The sequence below is a fragment of the Bos mutus genome, chromosome 4 (genome assembly GCF_027580195.1).
Source record: "Bos mutus isolate GX-2022 chromosome 4, NWIPB_WYAK_1.1, whole genome shotgun sequence".
In the NCBI taxonomy this organism is placed as follows: domain Eukaryota; kingdom Metazoa; phylum Chordata; class Mammalia; order Artiodactyla; family Bovidae; genus Bos; species Bos mutus.
Genome location: NC_091620.1, coordinates 54,454,553 through 54,481,279, shown reverse-complemented (window position 1 = coordinate 54,481,279; position 26,727 = coordinate 54,454,553). Strand labels below are relative to the sequence as shown.

The window sequence follows — 26,727 nt, the reverse complement described above, 5'->3', positions numbered from 1 at the left end:
AGACTTGTCTTCAGGATGAGTTATGTATTTATCATTGATCATAATGCCTAGGTAGGTACCCAGTAAATTATAGCTCTTGTTATTACTAATAAGGCTATTTCATATTTTATCAGCAAATGCTATGTAGGATTGCCATATTGGAAAAAGTTTGAGAGGGGAAACAGTATTAGAGTCTTAGATTGTGAATTACCAAGTTAGGGCTACAGGCAAACCCCAAAGTAGGGAGATAAGTGTAAGTGGTTATCAACTAATGAATTCTTTCTTTCTGCCCTGACCTGTAGGATGTGGACAAGTGGTCCTTTGATGTCTTTTCCCTCAATGAAGCCAGTGGGGACCATGCACTGAAATTCATTTTCTATGAGTTACTCACTCGCTATGATCTGATCAGCCGTTTCAAGGTCAGTGTCTAATTAAAACAAAACAAAACAACTGCACATATTTGTCCAGCCTTGCAGGACTTTTGGGCTAAGACCAAGAGAATCCTTCTAATGTAGACTGAAAGCCGCTCTGGGGTGACATGTTCAGAAAGCCACTGCCACAGACTCCACACTGAGGGGAGCTTTCATTATTCCCTTGCCTGGTGAGCTCATCAACAAGGGAGAGACTGGAGCCACCTATTTAGATCCCAGTCTTCCTAGAAGTACAGCTGGAAGTCTGAACCAGACCTACCTGCCTGCTCTGCCTACAGTTCTCCTTTCAGCCAGACTCTGTGTACTAATGACCACCACCAGCAAGGAGACAGGAATGGAGATAGAGTGTGCATTTATTGTCTCCATGAACTTCTCTTTCGGCCACTTGGCTCAAATTCACACAAATACTCTCACTTATCATCTATGATAGATCATTGATATTTCCCAGCCATTTATGTTTTAAATTAATTCTTCAACTTTAAGAGCATGAGCCCATTCCAGTGTTCCACCTCCTCAGCCTTCTAATTCCACAGATTCTGGAGGTGGGGTCCTATTCTCTAGAGAACCCGAGCTTTATCTGCTGGCACTGCCGTATCATGCCCCTCACATTTCTCTCATCAACGAATGAGTCTCCAGAAGCAGGTCTTTTTCTGTATAAAGTATCAATTTGTCTGGGCAGCATGATTCTTTATCACTTTCCTAAGGACTGCACATTTGGGAGTGTGTTTATTACATAGTTATTAGCACTTTATGACAATGGTCTTTAATTTCTTTTGCATCAGAAGCCTGTTTGACACTCAAAGGTTAATACCATGTCTGGTAGACCAGACACTAGAATGAGATTCAGGAGATCACCTGGATCCTGATGTCAGTTCTGACCCAGTAGCTATGTGACCTTGAGCAATGACCTTTACCTTTCTGTGACGATCCCATCTGGGAAAAGACATTGCTTTCCTAGAAGGGATAGAACTCACTATGCCAGTCCAATGATTTCAATAAGAGCAATAACTATGAATCTTATGCTTTCTTACAACAAAATTTCCAGTGGTGTATTACAAAATACCTGGTCAAACATCAGGTCTACCCAAAGTTATACGATCCCCACCTAACTCTAGTTCTCAAGAACTGGCATCATTCACACTTACCTCTGTGTAAGGAACATTTTGAAGCAAGACTTAGTTACATCATGGACAGGTTTCAGGATTTCAGAAGAATTCTAGGCACCAGCAGAGGTGGTGAGCAGGAGGACTAGCCATGTTACAACCTCCAGATGGATGCTAGGCAGCTTGGCAAGGGCTGGATGGACAACCTGCTAGAGGGGAGTATAGAGCTCTCATGCTCCACTCATGCCCACCAGGAATCCTGGATTTGCTTTTAAAGTCCCTTATATTAAGGAGAAAGAGTAAATGGCCACTTTTTCAAGTTTCCTCTCTCTCCACCCGAAACTCATTTCATTCTCTTCTTGTTTAGGAGCTACTGGTCACGATCAAAGAGGAGGAGGGCGATGATGGGTTAGGAGTCGGGACCAATCCCATTTTATTGGCCCCTGTCCTGGAATGGAGTTTTCATCCTGTCAGCTTAATGTCTTGGGTTTTATTTTGTCAGGCATACATGCTGGAAGATGAAAACAAAACACAACAAAACAGTATTCAGATAGCTTGAGGAAGAGGATGGTGGGGGAGAGTCATATTTCTCTTGATCTATTACTGTGGTTCATTTCATAAGATCAAAAGGCAGATCTTTCACTGACTGAGCCAGTGGAGAATGGGACATGAACTGGTCTCATTGGACACTCCCATCATCAAACTGATGCATAATTGCAGGCTTTTAAGGCTTATGTTTTTAAAATAGAAATATTATAGATTGGAAAAGAATAAAAACAAATCTGAATGAAATAGACTAGTAATTTCAGAGTCTTGGAGACTTGACAAAGAAATTGTTTTTCAAAAATTTTGTTTTATCTATTTTGGGGAATTTTGTTTGTTTCTGTTATTTATTAAAATAAATTCGAAAGAAGCCTGTTTAAAGATCCAGTGCATGCTCAAGACCTCAAAAGAAGCTCCAGTACACATGCACACACCTTTATCTAGCATTTCAGTGGCCCATAGCTCGCCAATGAACAGCTCAAAGAATCTAAGTTCATTGGATCTTCAATTTAAAAAGATAATGAATTAATCTCTCACATCTGAAAGGCTATATTTAAATTTTTTTAATCCACAGATAGTAAATATGGAGCAATGTTCCCAAGGAAGAACATAATACGGATTCTCATGAAGCACTTATTTTTTTCTTATGAATGTGATTTCTAGTCTCCTGGAACACATACTTTATTTTTCCCCCAATCTTACAATTGATAATCTACCCCAAACCAAGGAATTGATCCAGAAAACTAATACAATGAATGTTTTCCAAGGCCCCTTATTTTGTATAGGCATTTTGCAGTTGTTCACTTTCTGCCAAATAGAAAAAGAAGGTATGTATATTACCCATATTTGAGACAGAAAGCAGCTAGGATAACTGGAAATATTTTTCCAGATTGCAAGGCACCAGTAAGTTGGGCTTCCCAGGTGGCACAACTGGTAAAGAATCTGCCTGCCAGTGCAGGAGACGCTAGAGACAGGGGTTCGATCCCTGGGTTGGAAAGATCCCCTGGAGTAGGAAATGGCAATCCACTCCAGTGTTCTGGCTTGGAGAATTCCATGGACAGAAGAGCTTGATGAACTACAGTCCATGGGGTTGCAAATAGTCGGATGCAACTGAGCGACTGAGCATAATAATAAGTTGCCAAGTAATAAACACAAGAACACAACTTGTTTCTGTTATAGAACAGGCTATCATTTGTAGTTTGTTTTTTTTCTCAACTGTCCAGTGTACCCATCAGTCCTTCTAAAGGGTGCCGTTTTCAGAAGGCTTGCATTTGTTTTACAATCTTTTTATAACTTAAATCGTTGTGTACTTTATGTTTTCCCACAAGTAAATAAGATGCTGCGTAGTATTTGTTCATTTATTTCTTAACAAACAAAGACTTGAACCTTTGCCTGAGATTTAAGTGAACATCTGCCTTTTTGCCCTCAATGTCCTTGAGATGATCCTGTCATTACCCTGGGCCTCTGAACTGGAGAACAAAGAACAATTTGCAGGGCAGACCAGAGACTTCCTGTTAGATTTTCAAATTATCCAATACTTTGTTCAGTGATTTTCATTAACTTTGAAAAATTCTTGTGTCCTTGTGTGCTCTCTTAATGCTTTCAGAAAGAAGTAGCTAGAATACCTTAGACTTTTTTGGTCTCTCAAAGCTACTAAATCACTAGCCAATTAACCTTGCCACTCTCTTTCAGATCCCCATTTCTGCACTTGTCTCATTTGTGGAGGCCCTGGAAGTGGGATACAGCAAGCACAAAAATCCTTACCATAATTTGATGCACGCTGCTGACGTCACACAGACTGTGCATTACCTCCTCTATAAGACGGGAGTAGCAGTAAGTACAGATAGGAACTCAGATTACACAAAGATGTGACGGTGACTTTTGTTTTTAATTGGAGGCTGTTTCTATTCTGGTGAGGTTGAGCCCACAAGAAATGTATTGTTTTACAGACTTCCTATTCCCCAATAATTATCTAACCCAATCATGGAGAGTGTTGGAATTCCTTATTGCCTGTGACTTTTTCTGCATCCTGGACTTGATGAAAAAAAAAATCCGGTAGTAACTTGTATCCTTACTAGGCTATGGCCAAATTAAATATAATTTCTATAACTAAATATGCATTTCCAGATATAGAGAGTGGTACTATTAATCTCTTGCTGTGTTCAATCACATTGATATCCATGCATGCTGAAATTGAATTGAATATACTCGGGAATCATATTATACACAATTTGCTTTTGGTTTAAACCAATAGATCTTTTTTACAAGGGCTGTGGTTATTCCCATCTTGTTTATTATGTGCATTTGATTTTTTCGAACCTAAAGGTCAAGCTTCACCTCTAACCATTTGGAAATTTCTTGCTTTGATCCAACATTTTAGCTCTTTAGATATTTTTGAATCTCTGATCTATAACTCATTGTTTTAACAAACCTACTCAATTTTGTCATGTACTTCTTGCCCTCTTTGCCTTAATATAAACTATTCATTTTAAAGATACTGCTGTTAGTGACAGTTAGATCTCTGTAGTAAATCTTTATGCCTTTTTACTTTGAAATCTTCTTCACAATTGACATTGGGATAGACATTTAGGGGGTGTGGTTATTAATTAACCCATAAACCCAGTACACATTTGTTATCTTTTCTGCTAGGGCATGTTGAGAGGCTTGGTCTAATATCTCATATTAAATATGGAATACAGTGGGAGGAGTGTGGGCTCTGGAGCTAGATATAGTTGGGTATAAATCCTTACATAATTGCTTATTAGGTTTGTGACCTATGATAAATTGCTTGAATCTCTGAGTCAAGATTTCCTCATTTCTAAAATTGTGAAAAATATTCTGTCTTGTGGAAGTACTGTGACAGTTGGGAATAAAGTATCAAAAGTATGAATGCTCTCTCTACCTCATAAAGAAAGCTCAACAGTTAGGAATTGTTCTTATTTAAACTCTGTAAGATTTCCCTTAACCTCTCAGCAGTTTTCATGTTTTCTTTATTATAAAGTCAATTATAAAAACAGTATATAAAAAGGTGTTTTTAAAATTTTAGAAACTCTACATAGGAACCTTGTATAATATGATAAAGGGTTTTTGCCCCAAATTTAGAGCAGATATCAGTTTATGGTGGTTCCATGAAATTAAGGAGCAAAACAGGAATCCAACATTAATATTGCTAGTGAGCACTTTTCTGGAGATTCTCAATCAGTGCCATATGGTATCTGCAAAAATTGAAGAAGCTTTCTATGAAAATAATTTGATGATCTGTCAAAAATAAACCCAAAACCCTATAAATTATTAGATCAAGTAAAAGGCTCAGTAAGATATGGATAAAGTAACTGTCTTATACACTGTTTCCCAACATACATTCCCAACAGTTTTTAAAAAACCTACAAATTACCCATGAAGAACTTCAAAATTAATGAAAAGGAAACTGAAATTAAAGGGCACGAAAATAATGTTTAAATAAGTGAAGAAATATACCATGTTTTTAATTGAAAGCCTCAATATGAAACAGATGTTAATTTTTCTCAAACTCATCTTTATAAATTCAGAGCAATACCAGTAAAAATTCTGAAAGGATTTAGCATACAAAATAATAAGCTGAGTCTAAAATTTACGTAAAATAGATATTTAAGAACCATAGAAAAAACACTTTTGAAAAAGACAGTGTGTGTGATGGGGTAGTTCTTACTCTACTAGATGTTAAAATATCTGCTAAAGCTATAGTAAAGCAATGTATACAGTGTGCAAAAGTAGACAAATATATCCATGGAATTGATTGAAGTTTTAAAAACTGAACCCAAATATCGATTGAGCACTTACCTATGTGCCACGTACTTTATAAGAGGATGAGGGTGCATTGTAGCTCTTAGAGAATTTGCATTCTGGTAAGAAGTTACAGGTAAAAGACCAATGAAAAAGTAAAGAAGAAAATATCGCTAGTATTCTGCAGAGGATTAGAACAGGGGACCCACACAGGGTAAATTAAGTTTTATGAGATAGGAAAGGCATCTTTCCAGAGGTAATATTTAATCTGAGACAGTTGTGATTTTAGGCTTGAGTCATGCTAAGAGCTGAAGGAAGGTATGCCAGTGGAATTAGTGCAGGATTAGTCAACTTCCTCATGACTGGAGGGAGTCAATTGTACGCACTTCTAGTTATAAAATAAAAAATCATGAGAATGTAACGTACAGACCAAGTTGGCTTTGTAGGCTTGGCTAATGGGTCTCAGTGTTATTCTAAGTGCAGTGTGAGCCAGTTAAAGCATTTTGCCATGGGAGTGTGATGATCTGGTAAAGGCTAGAAAAGGATTACTGTGAAGAATGGGTCTTGAGGCATCATGTTGGAAGAGTGTGCAGAAGTCTCCTGGAAAGATGATGGTAGTTTGGACGAGAAAGGACCTTCCTGGGGTATAGAGACCAAATGTCCTGTTGCTGAGGTAGACTTGAAAGAATTGGATGGTATAATAGGATTTCAGATACTAAGGAAGGGAATCAAGAGGACAGATTAGATTTTTGGTTGGATAAACAAGGTTGATGAGAGAAGCTTTCAGGGAAGGGGAGTCAAGAGTTTTGATTCAGACATGTTGAATTTAAGATCTTTATGAGATATCATTGTGGAGATGTTAAGCAGGAAGAAAACCAAAGAGGTCTAGAGTTCCGGGGAGGAGTCAGGGATGGACAAGCAGATTAGGCTCTCAGGGGCATATCAATATTATTTAAGGACATGAAACCAGATGACATGGTCTGAAGAAAGGGTGTGAATAGAGAAACAGAGGCACTGTAAAGTGAGTCCTGGAGCAGTCTAAAGTTTAAAATGGAGCTCATTACTTCACCATTTTAGTTTGGATAGTTTCCTTTAGAGGATATCATTTGATTAACCACTCAATTAACATTCAAAGTAACTTGAGATTTTTTTGAGAAACTCGGCCTTGGAGATTTTATATGGCCCTTGTTCATCCAGATCATTTACAACTATAATATATATTTCAAAAATGGTGTGTGCAAAAACAATAAAATGAGGACAAAGAATTAGAGCCAACAATAGTAACTGAAAAAGAGTAGCCAGTATCATTGGGACAAAACCCATGACAGTGTGAGGTTATGGAAGCCAAGGAAAAGAGCTCCAAAGGAGAGCTGTGACTTGTGTGCAACTTGCCGAAATGTTGAGCGGGATGAGGACAGAGAAGCTACCACTGCCTTTGGCAACATTGGGAGTCATTGGTGCCCTTGTCAGGATCAGTCCCCGTGGTTTGCTGGGGATGGAACATGGACTGACGTATGACAAGGACAGACCTGCAGGTGAGAAAGTGAGGACCCATCTATAGAAAACACTAGTAGAGGGAAAATTACTTGGTTCCGAAAATGTTTGGGGGACGGTTCATTTGGGGGGGAAAAAAAAAGCAATGGTTTTTATCCTACTTGAAATCATTCACCAAATATCAGACAAATGAATTAAAGATGTGAGCATAAATTTTTGATTATATTAGAAGAAAATATGAAGTTATGTTTATAACCTTGAAAAAGAAAATCCTTTCTTAAGCCTCAAAATATGAGTTATATAACAAAATATTGATTATTTTGAGTACATGAAAATGAAAACCTGTAGGATAAAAAAAAATCACTGTAATTAAGTCAGTACTTGAGGAACATATATAGAGATCAAGGATTAAGATCCAGATTATATAAATCAACAAGAAAGTGGTACAAACCCCGTGGGCAAATAGGAGGAAACACACTGAGTTAATGTTGTCCTATCGCCAAGTCTCTGTCATGAGGTGAATTTTGTCCCCTTTCCCTAATCTCCAGTGCCTCGGAATGTGACTCTGTTTGGAGATAGGGCACTTAAAGAGGTAATTTAGGTAGATGAAGGGCATTCCTTATAAGAAAAGATTAAGACACAGACATGTAGATGCCCTGAGGAAAGAGCATGTGAGGACATGGGGAAGGGAGTCCTCTGCAAGGTGGAAAAGAGCTGTCACCACAAACCAACCCTCCTAAAACCTTCATCTTGGACTACTAGCCTCCATAATTCTGAGAAAATAAATTTCTGTTATTTAAACTGCTTGGTTGGTGACGCTTTTATATATCAGCTGTAGCAAACTAATACAGTGGCAGAGCCAGGATTTGGTCTCAGTCTGACTTCTAACATTTAAATACTTCATGCATTTAAATGTTAATATTTAGCCATGCTTCTGCAATGCTGGTGGCGAAAAAAAAGCCCTGACATTCTTATACCTTAGTATGCTCGTGTGGTGAGGATTAAAATGGATATGAAAATATACTTTGAAATCATCTGTTTGACATATACGTAGTTAGCACCTACTGCATTCAGTGTACTATGGAGACATAAAGGTGAATCATAGGCAGTCTTTTTAGCCATCTGGAAAAACTCCCAAGCACTTATGCTAATGTAAGTTATCATTAACATAGATTAACATAGATGTTATTTCATAGCAGCCAATGATCATGACGTACTGCATACTATTCTTGAATGAGCTCATTTGCCATTGCATTTTCATTATCAATTCAGGCCATATTCAGAATAATTCTTAAATATAGAAACTACTTCCTGCCCACTCTCTCTTAGAAACGCAGCTCAAAACAAACTTCTTTCATTGCAAGCTTACGAAAACAGTAGGAAGCATTCTGATGAATGGAGAGCATATTGTGACTCTAACCTTTCATTACAAACCAAGTGGGAGAAAATGGTTGAAATCATTTCAGTTTTATAAACTATAAGACACATAGGGAATGAAAATATCCCATTGATAAAGTGATGTCTGGGCTTCAGCATCCACCGTGTTACTCATTGTAATCTGTTTATATTACTCATTATTGCTTAGCCTAGATGCCTAGTGAGGCTTGAATCTTTTCATCATGATTTTGCTCACATCTAAGAAAATCCTTGAACAGAATTAGACTGAAGAGTTGTTGATTGAATAGATATGAATCAGACTCCGAGCTCTAGTCTGCTTTTGAGTTAGATCACAAGATTTCAAACTCCAAGCCTATCCTTTGTCCCATTGATTGCTTTTATTAGGCAAGGTGCCATTAATTTTTCTTTTGCTTTTTTTTTTTAAGAAAAGAGAAATGTGTATCTTGTTTTTTTGATTATAAATGGCATTATCATATTTATAAGGGACACACTAAGGACATGTAAACAGCGTCCTGGTTAAAGAGTGCCAAGTAATTTTATTAGGGTTTATGGTCAGTATAATTTTGGGCCCCATGACCTCTGCCCTCTGATGTCACATTTTTTAATACATTATATTAAATAGCAAAAGGGGTTCTGCACATACAGAAGGGTGCTAATCAGAGGACCTTAAAATAGGGAGTTGATCCTGGATTCTCCAGTTGGGCCCAGTGTAATCACATGAGTCCTTAAAACTCATGAAGTGTGTCAGGGGACTTCCCTGATGGACCATTGGTTAAGACTTCCCTTTCCACTTCAGGGGGTGTGGGTTTGATCCCTGGTCAGGGAGCTAAGATTTCAGATGCCTCATGGCCGAAAAAAACCCAAAAGGAAACAGAAGCAGTATTGTGGTAAATTCAATAAAGACTTTAAAAATAGTCCACATCAAAAAAAAAAAAAAAAAATCTTTAAAAAAAGAAATGTGGCAGAAGGAAGGTGAGCAGGACTCCATCAGCTGTTGCTGACTTGAAGATGGAGGTGCCAAGTGGAAAGCATGGAAAGGAAATGAATTCTGCCAATGCCCTGAAGGCACCTGGAAATGTGTTTTCCACAGAGCTTCCAGAAAGGAACATAGCCTGCCAACGCCTTGGTTCAGCCCTGTGAGATCTTCACCAGAAAATCCAGCCGCACGATGATGGCTTCTGACCTACCGAACCCATAGGAGTGTGTGCCTTCCATGGGTGGTAATCAGTTAAGGGAGCAAGAGAAAACCGATAGATGGAAACAGACTACTAAAGAAACTCTGTCGTTCACCTGTTGAAGTTACAACTTGCTAATAATGTCTCCTCTGGCAATGACAAATTATCCATGTCTTTTCCTTCAGGTTTTCACAGCCCGCTACTTGTTCCCCACTCCCAGCCCACAAACAAGCAGGGCTTGCTCTCCTGAGTCATACACAACATAATTCAAAATCCACCTTTACCCATTGGCGAGGCATCCCTGTCGTCGAATTAGTTGGGACACTCATATTTTGTAGACGGAAATTCTGGAAAGGTCTATTACTCACACCTTGTCACAGTTTGATAAATCTGGAATACAATTATCGTGGGAATTAAATTTCTGACTTCTTATGGTTTGTCATAAACCTTTGGGATTGACAGTATTGAATTTGGAAGAAGCAAGGAAATCTGAGCTATATTGAAATATGAAACTATATTGAAATATGAATATTTCCCACAAAATAGCTTTTCCCACTCTCTGTTTCCAATAATGCTACCCTCTAATGCCACCCACCATTTTTTTAACCACTCAGGCTAGGAATGTCAGGATCTTTAAATTTTTTTTAATTTAAATTTATTTGTTTATTTTAATTGGCAAATAATTGCTTCACAATGTTGTGATGGTTTTTGCCATACATCAATATGAATTTGCATAGGTATACATGTGTCCCCTCCATCGTAAACCCCCCTTCCCACTTCGCTCCCAACCCTGTCCCTCCAGGATCATCTTTAATGCAACCTCCTTTGGATTGCAACCTCTTTGTGGCCACCTGCATTCAGTGAGCTGATCAGCTGTAAGGATTCTAGTTCCATACCATCTGTTCATCCTATAAGGACTTTTCAATCCAAAAGTAGAGGTCTTACTTCTTTCCTTTGTACTCTCTGCTTTCCTGTCTCTGTCTCAATAGCATGCTGAACATATTATCTTTTGCATGTAAACTTCACTGCCTAATAGACCTGATTTGTATTCTTCATCCTGGCTTTTAATGCCTGTCATCACAGGGCCCTAATCAACCCTCACTCCTGCTCCACTGGGCTTCTCTCACAGCTCAGTTGGTAAAGAAGCTGCCTGCAATGCAGGAGACCCTGGTTCAATTCCTGGGTCAGAAAGATCTGCTGGAGAAGGGATAGGCTACCCACTCCAGTATTCTTGGGTTTCCCTTGTGGCTCAGCTGGTAAAGAATCCGCCTGAAATGCAAGAGACCCCGATTCGATCCCTGGATCAGGAAGATCCCCTGGAAAAGGGAAAGGTTATCCACTCCAGTATTCTGGCCTGGGGAATTCCATGGACTATATAGTCCATGGGGTCACAAAGAGTCAGACAGGACTAAGTGACCTTCACTTTCACTTTCACTTTCCTGCTCCACTAAAGGGAATCATTTCCTTACTTACAATGAATCAGCTTTTGCCACTGGTACGTTTGTTCATTCTGAAAATGCCTGATTCTATCCTTGCTCAGTCCAGGCTTCATTATGTGTTTAATAGTTTGTTGTATGTTCATTTAATAGTTGTTGGTTTTGATTTATTAGAAGTAAGTTATACTTAAGATATAATTTTGTCAGTATATTTGGATAAGGAGGGGAGTTACACTGATATTTGTGAGAACTGTGATTGCGTAGTTATTTAGACACGTTCTGCTGGTTGAACTGAGGCTCTGTGATTCAGCTGGTACACTGTCTCCCATTCATAATCTTATCTTAAAATGTTAAATTATTAACTTGACATGAGCTTGGAGAAAGAGATATGTTGGTGGGGGGGAGATAGGTGGAGGAAGTTAGGATAAATAAGCAGGGACAGGGTGTTAGGGAGGAAAAGAAAGACATTGCCAAAATAAGAAAAATATATGTGAATGAAAAATATCAAGAATATTTGTAATATAAATTCATAACTATGCAATTTTATGAAAAACTGAGTAAACATATAAACAGTGACCCAAAGGAATAGTGACTTAGAGAATATAAAGTAAGAACTCTGGAGTGTGTGGCTTGTCTCAGGACTAGCCTTGGGACCTTGGGTGAGTTACTGGACCTCTCCTAGCCTCAGTTTTCTCATCTGTGAAGTGGGGATGAAGAGTACCTACCTATATGGAGTTGTGTGTATTGCGTGAGTTTCTTTGTGTAAACAGGCGAACACAAAGGGAAGCTCCCTTAAGTGTTAACCCTGAGGAGGATGTCCTTGCTGCTTTCAGGATAGTTTTACTGTTTTCTTGTCACTGTCAAGATTTTATTTGCCAATCTTTTTCATTTAATTTTGTTGATTTTTCACCTTATTCTCTTTTCTCCTTGCGTCTTTTTGTTCATGGTGCGTTAGTTTGGTTTTTTGAGATGTATTATCAAGAATGCCAAAATGTTTCCTGACATTTCATGCTGCATTCTGCTACAAGTCATTTTTTAAAATACAGTTTTTTCCCTGAGTTTTTTTCTGTGCTCATTCCTTCCCTAACTATGAAGTCTTTTCTTCATAGGTTATATGTAGTTTGTTTGTTTTTCCCTTGTGCCTGCTGATGTTTGAGGAAACCTATCCCCATCCACATCACCAAAATTGGTAGTTCAGTGTAGTTATTATCTTCAAAGAAGACAATGATTTCAGTAGTTAGGTGAAGACCAAAATTAGTAATTAATTGGAAAAAAGTTAGTGAGAATTACTAGAAATTAACCTGTTTGCTTTTAAATCATTTTTGTTAACAAATCAAATAAATATGTTGTATTCACTGATATCTAATAGACAACCCAGGCTGCCTTCGTTTTTAAACTAAATTTCAATTACATTATTTACTTATTTAAAAAATTTTTGACCTCACTGTGGGGCATAGGGGTCCTAGTTCCCCAACCAGGGATCAAACACATGTCCCTGCAATGAAGTGTGGAGTCTTAACCACTGGACCATCAGGGAAGTCCCCGGCTGCTTTCTGAATTCCTCCAGTTTAGGTACTCATATTTGCAATACCTTAACCCTGCCTCTGTCTAAGACTTCTAGTTTTATTTCTTCAAAGGAATGGGAACTTAAAGATTTCATGAAGAAAACTGAGTGCAGAATCTCCCTAAATTTTTATAATTTTTTCTACTGTTTCCCAGTGATCATACCTATTAAGACACCAGTTCTTTTAGTGACTGTGCAAAGCATTGAACTTCTATGGACATAACCTTTTGTGTTTATATTTTATTGGTTTAGGTCATATTTTATTATATAATTATAATAATAAGTACAATTTGTCAAAATTGCATTTGAGATAAATCACACTGAAGCTTGTAATCATTAACTCAACTAGTACAAAAGTAAGCAGTGATACCAAAGGGTGAGCTGACAGTACAAATGTTCCATCCTATGGGCATCAGGCAGTGTGGTTTACAGAAGGGAGGGGAGGCACCAGTGAATCCAGAGTCTCTGAAATAGAAGTCAGTCGAGGGAGCTTCAAACAGAGCAGTGGTTCTCAAACTTCAGCATGCATCATAATTATCTGTATGGCTTAGTATAACACAGATCGGTGGGCTGCAACCCAGAGTTTCTGATCCCAGTGGGACTGGGGTGAGGGCTTGCATTTCTAACAATCTTCCAGGATTCTAACTCTACTGTTACAGGGAACACACTTTGAAGACCACTGAACTACAGCCAATTTTGGTAACATGGATGGGGACAGGTTTCTTCAAACATAGATTGGTGGACTGCAACCCAGAGACCAAACATTATTTGGCAGAAGACCAAATGTTGTCTTTCCACTGTATCTACTATCCATCTTCTAGTGGATAAGCACTAGGTTATCTGTTACTCTTAGCTTTGGTATTGTGTTGAAACTTAAAATTGTTTTTCTGTGTCTACTCAGGAACTTTATTTGAAATTTGGTAAAGGATGGAATGAGAACTGTTAAAGTCTCACATTCATTATTTTTGCTTCTTTGAAAAAAAGAAAAAAAACCTACTAGTTAGCTCCCTCAACCGTGCTAGGCAGGCTGTTTTCAAATCACACATTCCCCAGTCTCCTTACTGAAGGGAAAAAAAAAACCAACCATTTCTGTCTGTCAGAAACTCGTGTTTGGCAACAGCTTGCCAGCTGCAGGGTGGATAGGCAGCAATGTGGGTGTGTTGTCAGCAAGCTGAAGACTTTGTCTGAGAAGCAGGCAGATTATGTGATTGCTCTGTAATCTCCTTTTCAGAACTGGCTGACGGAGCTGGAGATCTTTGCTATAATCTTCTCAGCTGCCATCCATGACTATGAGCACACCGGAACCACCAACAATTTCCACATTCAGACCCGGTGAGGATGTTGAAATGTTTGGAAAAGAGGCAAGAGGGGTCAGGGATAGAGTGTGGAAGTCAGAGAGGGGCAGCCACCTTTCTTTTGCATGGTGGCTCTATTTTGAGTTTCTGAAGAAAAAATAAAATGAACTTATATAACAAGAGATCAGCTGGGTCAGCTTCAATCAAAACCTAAGAATTAAAGAAACCATTTGCTCCTGATTCTCCTATGTTATTCACATTAAATATGGATATACTTCTCTTAGTCACTTCAATCATGTCCAAATCTTTGCGACCCCGTGAACTGTAGCTCACCAGGCTCCTCTGTCCATGGAATTCTCCAGGCAAGAATACTGGAGTGGGTTGCCATTCTCTTCTTCAGGGATCTTTCCAACCCAGGGATCGAACCCACTTCTCTTGCGTCTCAAGCAGATTCTTTGCCACCTGAGCCACCAGGGAAGATCTATTCTCTAGTCCAAGGCTAGCTATTTATGTAGGTATGGGCTATGCATATTCTTTGTTGTTGTTCAGTCCCTAAGTCATGTCCAACTCTTTGTGACCCCATGGACTGCAGCACATCAGGCTTCCCTGTCCTCCACTATCTCCCAGAGTTTGCTCAAGTTCATGTCCATTGAGTTGGTGATGCCATCTAACCATGCGTACTGTACCCATTTCTAATAGGAGGTGAAAAAATTTACATTAAAGGTGCAGATACCATGTAGGCTAAATCAGGGAGGACAGGCAAGGATTGAAGTAATTCTCTTGACATTAGCAATAGCAGAGCCATCTTACCCTCTGACCTCAGGGATTCTGCTGATGCTTTTCTCATCCTCCCTGATTTCATCTCTGCCCTATTCAGGGGGTATGTCACTCCCCGACACACGGCTTTGGGAGCTAGGTGGTCTCTTTGTAGGCCACTTTGCACCCTCTGTAAGGAGCTTCACAGGTAGACACAAACCTCTGTGGGGCATATTAAATATAGGTCCGGGTGCCTCCCTCAGAACCTCTTCATTGTAACAGACATCACAAATCGATTTTGGTAATTTTTTTCTTACCAAACTGCAGATTTGTCTTTAGTATTCCTCTCGGCACAGAATTCCAGGCAAGCAGTACAGTCAATTGTCATTTCCGTTTAGGGTAAAACCTTATCTGCCTTCTCCTGGTCTAAGAACTTAACCTCTCTTACGACAATGATGTAGAACTGGAGAGACTCTTGACAGTAGGATTAATTGGATCTTGACATAGAAATCAAAAGAAGGTAGAACTGGAAAAAGGCAGTGAGACACAGAGAAAGAATATTGTGGAGAGGGTTGAGTTTAACGCTAAAATACTTGCTGTATTGAAAGGCAGGTGCACACTCCAGATATATTTGTGTTTGTTAAGTCATTCTACATGTGTTTAATGAAGCCAGCACTTAATTATGGGGCACACAAAAGAAGACAATATCATCCGATCTCTTGTTTTGAAGGGCATTTCAATAGAATGGAAGTGGACAAAAGGTCTTCAGCCACATGCTTCATTTTCTGCTTTCTGCCTCCTCATAGAGTGTCTCAGCTGCTGTGGAGCAGCTTTCTGTAGCTTTGTTGCAAGACCTTTGAATACAGGGATTCCACAGAGCATCTCTGTTTAATAGGTATCTGCCAGTGGAGCCTTGACAGAGATGGTGGTGAATAGCACCTGCTGAAGGAAGAGAGGTGGGTGGAACATTTGTACCTGGATCTTGGCTGGAGAGCAATGTCAAAACTAGTCACAACTCAGAGGAAAATGGCTTAATTACAGTAGTTAGAAAATAACTTAATGTCACAAAATACACATCAATTGGTGCCTTACTTACTCAATGGATGTTAAGATTAGATCTTCCACCTCCTCGGGATTTGCTTGTTTTGTGTTATCTCCACTGGAGTGGGAAAATTCCAGAGGGTTCAGTTGAGCTTGGTTTGGAATGACATTTAAACTTTCATCTTCTTTAACTGAGTTTTATCCATAGCATCTTTGCCTCTGAGATCCTTGTTTAGGAAAGTAAATATGTGACCAGGTTCTTTGCTCTTCGATGGGCAGACTGTTGAGCCTAACACTTTCAAGGTATTCTACATACATTCCAAAGTTTGGAATGTGAATGATACTTGGAAGTTATCTTGAGGGGAAATGGCTGAAGTGTCAGAATACATTGCCTTTATTCAAACCCTGAAAGCCACTGTGGAGCTCTGCAGACTCTCAGTGTATATATCTGGGGCTCAGTTTCCTTCATGAGAAATGAACAAGCTCTAATAATCTAAAGTTTCATTAAATTAAATGTATTAAAATAGTATACCTCCCTATGTTGGTGTCATTCAACTGTTTGAGGAAGCGACTAACAATTGTCATATAACCCTTATATTTTTTATTCTCAACTTCCCATGTATGACTTTCACATGGCAAAATTTTAAGATCAAGCTACTAACAAAAGAACTTGCAAACTGTACCTTCCAGGTGGTATGTGTTCAGAGAATTACAACTAAAACAAATGAACACATTCTCTCATTGAATAAAATAAAAATAATCATTTCAGAAAATATAAGGAAGTTTGACATGACCTGCATTTAAAAAAAAAAAATCACCTTTGCTACCACTACAGGTAATTGAGATCTTATTATAGAATAACTTTTAGAGAGTTCTCAAGTTGGATATCACATGTGAAATAATATCCATATATTGACATTTCAATACCATACAAACATCAATTGATAAATTGTAGTGTTGGTGTTAGCTTTTTGATTGATATAAATGACATGGGGCCAAGTTAATTGCTAAAATAGGATAAAAAGATGTTGTATTTCTATCTTTAGGAGAGTTACCTGAAAAATCTCAGCTGTTCAACATCCCAAATTATTTTTCTTGGCTTTCTGTTCAGGTCTGACCCAGCGATTCTGTACAATGATAGGTCTGTTTTAGAAAATCACCATTTAAGTGCAGCCTATCGCCTTCTACAGGAGGATGAGGAAATGAATATTTTGATCAACCTCTCGAAGGATGACTGGAGGTAAGGATGAGCCACAAGAGAGTTTTGGAAGCCAGGTAAGGAGTGGTGAGATGAGATGAAGTGTGCTTGTTTTGAAGAAAATAATACTCTGAAGTTTTTCTTGCTGTTTATTTCTCTTTTTTTTTCTTGACACAAATATTCAAATATATTGTAGGCACTTTGGACATATTTGCTATTGGTTACCTTAAGAAACTAGTATTTTGATCTTAAATGAATTTTTTCATTTAACATATTTTTGTCATTTTATTTTTGATTGGACTTCTTAAAAAAATCTTTCAAAATTTGCTAAGGAAATTGACACTTTAAAATAATCATGAGTACTTAATTCTGTCACCTTTGAATTCTGTCAAAGCTCTACTTGGGTAGAGCTGAGTTTGAATACACAATCATTTATTAGCTATCTCATTTAGGAAGCTACTCAACCCCATTACACCTTTTAAAAATTTAATTTATAGAAAATTTATAATAACATTTACCTTATAATTTGGTTAGGGTAATAATAAATGCTAAAATCCATCTAAAATGCTTAATTCACTTTGTGATACATATAGCAAGCCTGTGGATCATTGTAGCTGTTAATGTAGGGTCAAGATGTTTCGAAACTTGTAGGAAAAGTCATTTAAATGCTTAAAAGCTTCTGAATCTACTGTGGTGCAAATAATACTTGTATTTTAATTAAACAATTTGTTGTTTATTGAATATCTCTGGGTCGTTATACAAGGATTCAGAGAAATAAGCCATTCTGAACAAACAAATCGGAAACTGATATTCAGGAAGAGTTGGCTATTAGTTTCCATGCAGCTCTAGTTCATTAAAACCTAAAGGAGTATTTGTCTTGGATTTTATTGGAAAATGGTAGATTTAAGAAGCATCTAAAAATGCAGAGCATTTCAGTGAATCAATGCAAAGCTTTCAGAAAAAGGAGCCCTCTATCCAATTTAAATGTTTGTAAAAGTATAATGAAAAATTTGAATATGGCAGAGAACAGCTTTACACATATTCAGATCTGTCCTGGTTTTGAAGGATTTGTGCTTGTTTAGATCCTGTATGTTCCTGGTCTCAGGACAGTCTAATGAAGTGCTCCAGAGCTTACATGATTACCTTTTTTTTTCTTTCTTTCTTTCTTCCCACCCTCCCTTCCTTTCTTCCTTACTTTTCTTATCCCAAGGGAGGGAAACAGGGAGGCAAAGTTGGGTAGGTGCATTCTAGAACTCCATGAATCCTAAAGAAAGTTCAGCAAGGCTATCAGGAAGTTCTTGAGCCACAGTCAGCCATCAGAGGAGTTCCATGTCTCCCAGGAAGAGATACCCTCAGTCACCTGATGCAGCCCAGGGAAACATGACCTTGGGCAAAAACGGCAATAGTTTTCAGAATGTAGTAGCTGAGGCCCATGGCCAATTAAAGTCCTGTAGTTGGAAGTCTGTGTGGTATATTCTCATGGCCACTATCTCATGGAGATTAAAATATTACACTATGCTATGCTAAGTCACTTCAGTCGTGTCCAACTCTGTGTGACCCCATAGACGGCAGCCACCAGGCTCCCCCGTCCCTGAGATTCTCCAGGCAAGAACACTGGAGTGGGTTGCCATTTCCTTCTCCAATGCATGAAAGTGAAAAGTGAAAGCGAAGTCGCTCAGTTGTGTCCGACTCCTAGCGACCCCATGGACTGCAACCCACCAGGCTCCTCCATCCATGGGACTCTCTAGGCAAGAGTACTGGAGTGGGGTGCCATTGCCTTCTCCGAAAATATTACACTAAATGGCTGCATAATATCCCATCTGTGGAAGTGCCATAATTAGTTTTGAATGTGTGAGTATGGGTACATTTGTGTGTTTGGGTTATTATGAAGAATCCTACAATGAATATCTCTTTAATGTATTTTTATGTGTAGAATTAACGCATCACAGAATGTTTGATGTTTTAAAGTTCTTGTTGAACTTTGTCAAATTGCTTTCAGGTAATGTGCTGATACTGCTGGCCTGTGGGATTTGTGGGCATATGGGAGTTAAGGCTGGATGGGCATAATTGCCTCTTAACCTATTTTCAAAGTACAGATATGCCACTTCTATTATCTATAGTTTTGTTAAGGATTTTCTATTTCTACTTAACTATATGTTTGTCAGAATTTAGTTATGCTATTTGTGCTTCCACTTTGCTATGATCATGAGCCTCATTCATTGTTTAGTGTACTGCTATGTTAGGGAGGCTGATTTTGGCAATATCTAAACCCAGAATCATTGCAACACACCGGAACATATCAGTTCACACTGGAATACACTAACATCCACCAATGCAAATATCCTAATTATTTATCATTAGCCCTGTAAAGTCATACTCAAAATTCTCCAAGCCAGGCTTCAGCAATATGTGAACGTGAACTTCCAGATGTTCAAGCTGGTTTTAGAAAAGGCAGAGGAACCAGAGATCAAATTGCCAATATCCACTGGATCATCACAAAAGCAAGAGAGTTCCAGAAAAACATCTATTTCTGCTTTATTGACTATGTCAAAGCCTTTTACTGTGTAGATTAAAACAAACTGTGGAAAATTCTTAAAGAGATGGGAATACCAGACCACCTGACCTGCCTCTTGAGAAATCTGTATGTAGGTCAAGAAGCAACAGTTAGAACTGGACATGGAACAACAGCCTGGTTCCAAATAGGAAAAGGAGTACGTCAAAGCTGTATATTGTCACTGTGCTTATTTAACTTATATTCAGAGTACATCATGAGAAACGCTGGGCTGGATAAAGCACGAGCTGGAATCAAGATTTCCAGGAGAAATGTCAATAACCTCAGATATGCAGATGACACCACCCTTATGGCATAAAGTGAAGAAGAACTAAAGGGCCTCTTGATGAAAGTGAAAGAGGAGAGTGAAAAAGTTGGCTTAAAGCTCAACATTCAGGAAACTAAGATCATGGCATCCAGTCCTATCACTTCATGGCAAATAGATGGGGAAACAGTGGAAACAGTGTCAGACTTTATTTTTTTGGGCTCCAAAATCACTGCAGATGGTGACTGTAGCCATGAAATTAAAAAACACTTGCTCCTTGGAAGAAAAGTTGTGACCAACCTAGACAGCATATTAAAAATCAGAGACATTACTTTGCCCACAAAGTTCTGTCTAGTCAGGGCTATAGTTTTTCCAGTAGTCATGTATGGATGTGAGAGTTGGACTATAAAGAAAGCTGAGCACCAAAGAATTGATGCTTTTGAACTGTGGTGTTGGAGAAGATTCTTGAGAGTCCCATGGACGGCAGGGAGATCCAACCAGTCCATCCTAAAGGAGATCAGTCCTCAGTGTTCACTGGAAGGACTGATGTTGAAGCTGAAACCCCAGTACTTTGTCCACCTGATGCAAAGAGCTGACTCATTTGAAAAGACCCTGATACTGAAAGATTGAAGGCGGGAGGAGAATGGACGACAGAGGATGAGATGGTTGGATGGCATCACCGACTAGATGGACATGAGTTTGGGTGAACTCTGGGAGTTGGTGATGGACAGGGAGGCCTGGGGTGCTGTAGTCCATGGGGTCACAAAGAGTTGGACACGACTGAGCAACTGAACTGAACTGAACTGCATTCTTATTGGTTGGTATTTGTGAAGTACTAGTTGAGAATACTTTGAATCCTACCTCTGATCAAAATAAGTTGTAAAATTGAATGGTGTGGCAAGACATAAGTAAATTTAGTATATAAAAAGTTAAACTAGTTACTTGAAAAATATAATTTAATAAAATCTGTTTATGTGCTAGCCTTATATATTTTTGTTGTTTTTAAATCAGCACAATTTTTTTTTTTTTTTTTTTTAGTTTATTAAATAATCACATGCTCCCCATCCTGAACCCTCCTCCCTCCCAACCTCCCCATACCATCCCCCTGGGCCTTCCCAGCGCACCAGCCCCAAGCATCCAGCATCGTGCACTGAACCTGGACTGGCATCTCGTTTCATACATGACATTTCACATGTTTCAATGACATTCTCCCAAATCTTCCCACCCTCTCCCACAGAGTCCATAAGACTGTTCTATACATCAGTGTCTCTTTTGCTGTCTCGTACACAGGGTTATCGTTACCATCTTTCTAAATTCCATATACATGCGTTAGTATACTGTATTTATGTTTTTTTCCTTCTGGCTTACTTCACTCTGTATAATAGTCTCAGTTTCATCCACCTCATTAGAACTGATTCAAATGTATTCTTTTTAATGGCTGAGTAATACTCCATTGTGTATATGTACCACAGCTTTCTTATCCATTCATCTGCTGATGGACATCTAGGTTGCTTCCATGTCCTGGCTATTATAAACAGTGCTGCGATGAACATTGGGGTACACGTGTCTCTTTCCCTTCTGGTTTCCTCAGTGTGTATGCCCAGCAGTGGGATTGCTGGATCATAAGGCAGTTCTATTTCCAGTTTTTTAAGGAATCTCCACACTGTTCTCCATAGTGGCTGTACTAATTTGCATTCCCACCAACAGTGTAAGAGGGTTCCCTTTTCTCCACACCCTCTCCAGCATTTATTATTTGTAGACTTTTTGGATCGCAGCCATTCTGACTGGTGTGAAATGGTACCTCATAGTGGTTTTGATTTGCATTTCTCTGATAAAGAGTGATGTTGAACATCTTTTCAAGTGTTTGTTAGCCATCTGTATGTCTTCTTTGGAGAAATGTCTATTTAGATCTTTGGCCCATTTTTTGATTGGGTCATTTATTTTTCTGGAGTTGAGCTGTAGGAGTTGCTTGTATATTTTTGAGATTAGTTGTTTGTCGGTTTGCTTCATTTGCTATTATTTTCTCCCATTCTGAAGGCTGTCTTTTCACCTTGCTAATAGTTTCCTTTGATGTGCAGAAGCTTTTAAGTTTAATTAGGTCCCATTTGTTTATTTTGCTTTTATTTCCAATATTCTGGGAGGTGGGTCATAGAGGATCCTGCTGTGATGTATGTCAGAGAGTGTTTTGCCTATGTTCTCCTCTAGGAGTTTTATAGTTTCTGGTCTTATGTTGAGATCTTTAATCCATTTTGAGTTTATTTTTGTATATGGTGTTAGAAAGTGTTCTAGTTTCATTCTTTTACAAGTGGTTGACCAGATTTCCCAGCACCACTTGTTAAAGAGATTGTCTTTAATCCACTGTATATTCTTGCCTCCTTTGTCAAAGATAAGGTGTCCATATGTGCGTGGATTTATCTCTGGGCTTTCTATTTTGTTCCATTGATCTATATTTCTGTCTTTGTGCCAGTACCATACTGTCTTGATAACTGTGGCTTTGTAGTAGAGCCTGAAGTCAGGTAGGTTGATTCCTCCAGTTCCATTTTTCTTTCTCAAGATCGCTTTGGCTATTCGAGGGTTTTTGTATTTCCATACAAATTGTGAAATTATTTGTTCTAGCTTGAAGAATACTGTTGGTAGCTTGATAGGATTGCATTGAATCTATAAATTGCTTTGGGTAGTATACTCATTTTCACTATATTGATTCTTCCAATCCATGAACATGGTATATTTCTCCATCTATTAGTGTCCTCTTTGATTTCTTTCACCAGTGTTTTATAGTTTTCTATATATAGGTCTTTAGTTTCTTTAGGTAGGTATATTCCTAAGTATTTTATTCTCTTCGTTGCAATGGTGAATGGAATTGTTTCCTTAATTTCTCTTTCTGTTTCTCATTATTAGTGTATAGGAATGCAAGGGATTTCTGTGTGTTGATTTTATATCCTGCAACTTTACTATAATCATTGATTAGTTCTAGTAATTTTCTGGTGGAGTCTTTAGGGTTTTCTATGTAGAGGATCATGTCATCTGCAAAGAGTGAGAGTTTTACTTCTTCTTTTCCAATTTGGATTCCTTTTATTTCTTTTTCTGCTCTGATTGCTGTAGCCAAAACTTCCAAAACTATGTTGAATAGTAATGGTGAAAGTGGGCACCCTTGTCTTGTTCCTGACTTTAGAGGAAATGCTTTCAATTTTTCACCATTGAGGATAATGTTTGCTGTGGGTTTGTCATATATAGCTTTTATTATGTTGAGGTATGTTCCTTCTATTCCTGCTTTCTGGAGAGTTTTTATCATAAATGGGTGTTGAATTTTGTCAAAGGCTTTCTCTGCATCTATTGAGATAATCATATGGTTTTTGTTTTTCAATTTGTTAATGTGGTGTATTACATTGATTGATTTGCGGATATTGAAGAATCCTTGCATCCCTGGGATAAAGCCCACTTGGTCATGGTGTATGATCTTTTTAATGTGTTGTTGGATTCTGATTGCTAGAATTTTGTTTAGGATTTTTGCATCTGTGTTCATCAGTGATATTGGCCTATAGTTTTCTTTTTTTTTGTGGGATCTTTGTCAGGTTTTGGTATTAGGGTGATGGTGGCCTCATAGAATGAGTTGGAAGTTTACCTTCCTCTGCAATTTTCTGGAAGAGTTTGAGCAGGATAGGTGTTAGCTCTTCTCTAAATTTTGGTAGAATTCAGCTGTGAAGCCGTCTGGACCTGGGCTTTTGTTTGCTGGAAGATTTTTTGATTACAGTTTCAATTTCCATGCTTGTGATGGGTCTGTTAAGGTTTTCTATTTCTTCCTGGTCGAGTTTTGGAAAGTTGTACTTTTCTAAGAATTTGTCCATTTCTTCCTCGTTGTCCATTTTATTGGCATATAATTGTTGATAATAGTCTCTTATGATCCTTTGTATTTCTATATTGTCTGTTGTGATCTCTCCACTGTCATTTCTAATTTTATTGATTTGATTTTTCTCCTTTGTTTCTTGATGAGTCTGGCTAATGGTTTGTCAATTTTATTTATCCTTTCAAAGAACCAGCTTTTGGCTTTGTTGATTTTGCTATGGTCTCTTTTGTTTCTTTTGCATTTATTTCTGCTCTAATTTTTAAGATTTCTTTCCTTCTACTAACCTGGGGTTCTTCATTTCTTCCTTTTCTAGTTGTTTGAGGTAGCACAATCTTTATTATCTCAAAAGAGTGAAATATAGTTGAATTAGGTCATGGAGCATCTCAGATATAGGAATTTCTGGTTCAGTGGAAATGTCTTTATAATTATAACCCATAGTGCCATACCTTTTTGCTACTCCTGTTTTGGGGGATTCTGTAAGTTAAGAAAAGATTGTAGTTGCTAACTTCTTAAGTTACATAGATTTAGTGTTCATTTAATGTTTGAAAATATTATTTCATCATATTTTATTAATATTGAGATACATTGCTTCAAGACAATAGTATTATCCCATAAATAAAGTATTAACTTCTTTTTTAGGGCTCTCAGTAAAGCCCATTAACCCAAAGATGACATATGTTTAGTATTTTACATCTTTCTAGGAAAGCAATTTAATATCTGGTAGATTCTATTTGGATACAAAAGTGCAATGGACTTTTTAAGGACTTTATAAGTGAATATATTACCATGTATTTACTGCATTTCAAAGTGGAAAAACATGAAATACCACACTGGGAATGCCAGTTCAGCTGCTCATAAAGCAATTCTGCAAATAACTATTAACTATAGACAGAAGCAAAATCAAATTACCAACTTTGTTGAATCATAGTGAAAACAAGGGAATTCCAGAAAAACATCTACTTGTGTTTCATTGACTATGCTAAAGACTTTAACTATCTGGATCTCAGCAAACTGTGTACAATTCTTCAAGAGATGGTAATGCCAGATCACCTTACCTGTCTCATGAGAAACCTATATGTGGATCAAAAAGCAACAGTTAGAACTGGACATGGAACAACTGACTGGTTCCAAATTGGGAAAGGAGTATGACAAGGCTGTATATTGTCACCCTGCTTATTTAATTTATATGCAGAGAGTACATCATGTGAAATGCTGGGCTGGATGAATCACAAGCTGGAATCAAGATTACTGAGAGAAATATCAACAGCTTCAAATATGCAAATGATGCTACTCTAATGGTAGAAAGGAAAGAGAAACTAAAGAACCTCTTGATGAAGGTAAAAGAGGAGACTGAAAAAGCTGGCTTAAAACTCAGCATCCATAAAATGAAGATCATGGCATCTGGGCCTATCACTTCATTGCAAATAGAAGGGGAAAAAGTGTAAGCAGTGACAGATTTTATTTTCTTGGGCTCCAAAATTACTGCAGATGGCGATTGCAGCCATGAAATTAAAAGATGCTTGCTTCTTGGGAGGAAAACTATGACAAACCTAGAGAGTGTATTAAACAGCAGAGACATCACTTTGCTGACAAAGGTCTGTATGGTCAAAGCTATGATCTTCTCAATAGTCATGAACAGATGTGAGAATTGGACCAGAAAGAAAGCTGAGTGCAGAAGAATTGATGATTTTGAATTGTGGTGCTTGAGAAGACTCTTGAGGGTCCCTTGTACAGCAAGGAGATCAGATCAGTCAATCCTAAAAGTAAGCAACCCTGAATATTCATTGGAAGGACTGATGCTGAAGCTCCAATACTTTAGCCACCTGATGGAAGAGCCAACTCATAGGAAAAGACCCTGATGCTGGGAAAGATTGAAGGCAAAAGAAGAAGGGGATGTCAGAGGATGAGATGGTTAGATAGCATCACTGATTCAATGGGTGTGAATCTGAGCAAACTGTAAGATAGTGAAGGACAGGGTAGCCTGGCATGCTACAATACATGGGGTCAGAAAGAGTTGGACATGACTTAGTGACTGAACATCAACAACAATGAACAAAATGCAGAGACACAAACACAACCTCCAATGACTTGAGGGCTCTAGAGAGTAAACAAAGTTGGACAAATTTTGAAGATGTGTTACAATTTGGAGACTCTGATAGGAGGAGGTGACTGTGATGTTTTTGTCTCTGAAGGCAGTCTCAGTCAAGGCAATACTGGATGGTTAAAACTAGATTTATACAAAACCTTCCAGTATGTTTCTGGCTAGAGGCATTCAATGGGGGAAGGAAAAGATTTTCAACAAATGGTGTTGGAGCAAATGGATATCAATATAAAAAAAACTTTTACCTTTACCTCACATCATACTCAAAAATTATCTTGAAATTGATCATTGTCCTAAACATAATAAAAGATTAAAATGATAGGACTTCCAGAGGAAAAGTCCTTTCAGTGTGAGGGATTTCTCAGAGAAGACCCCAAATGCATGAAACCTTAAATAATTATTTTAAAATGTAAAACTTCTTCTCTTTGAAAGGTACTGGTTTAAAAAAAAGCGACAGGAGTAGGAGAAATTATTCACAACACACTGAAATGTATTGAACTGTGCAGCCTATATGGAAGTAGTTTATTCTATGCAAATTCTACTTCAATAAAGTTCTTAGAGACAGTAAAAAGATCAGTGTTTGACAGGGGTTCAAGGCCAAGAAGGTAAGCATAGGCAAAGCATATGGGATTTTAGGGTATGGAAACGATTCTTATACTATTGATGATAGGAACGTGAGTGGATGCTTTGTCCAACCCCGTAGAACTGTGCAACATGAGAATGGTCCCTCAGGCGAACCATGGGCTGGAGTGAATGCAAAGTGTAGATATTGGTCATCAATTATAACACGT

General features: G+C 38.2%; 1 protein-coding gene across 6 annotated transcripts in view; it reads left to right on the top strand.

The window, feature by feature from the left end:
- Positions 1 to 26,727, top strand: part of PDE1C (phosphodiesterase 1C) — a 539,682-nt gene that overhangs the window by 417,446 nt on the left and 95,509 nt on the right. For all 6 annotated transcript variants that reach the window (XM_005889124.3, XM_070369504.1, XM_070369502.1 and 3 more), the window contains 4 exons: positions 282 to 398; positions 3,749 to 3,889; positions 14,117 to 14,217; positions 17,089 to 17,217. In XM_005889124.3, coding sequence (XP_005889186.2) covers positions 282 to 398; positions 3,749 to 3,889; positions 14,117 to 14,217; positions 17,089 to 17,217 — 488 coding nt within the window. The remainder of the gene's footprint in view (positions 1 to 281; positions 399 to 3,748; positions 3,890 to 14,116; positions 14,218 to 17,088; positions 17,218 to 26,727) is intronic.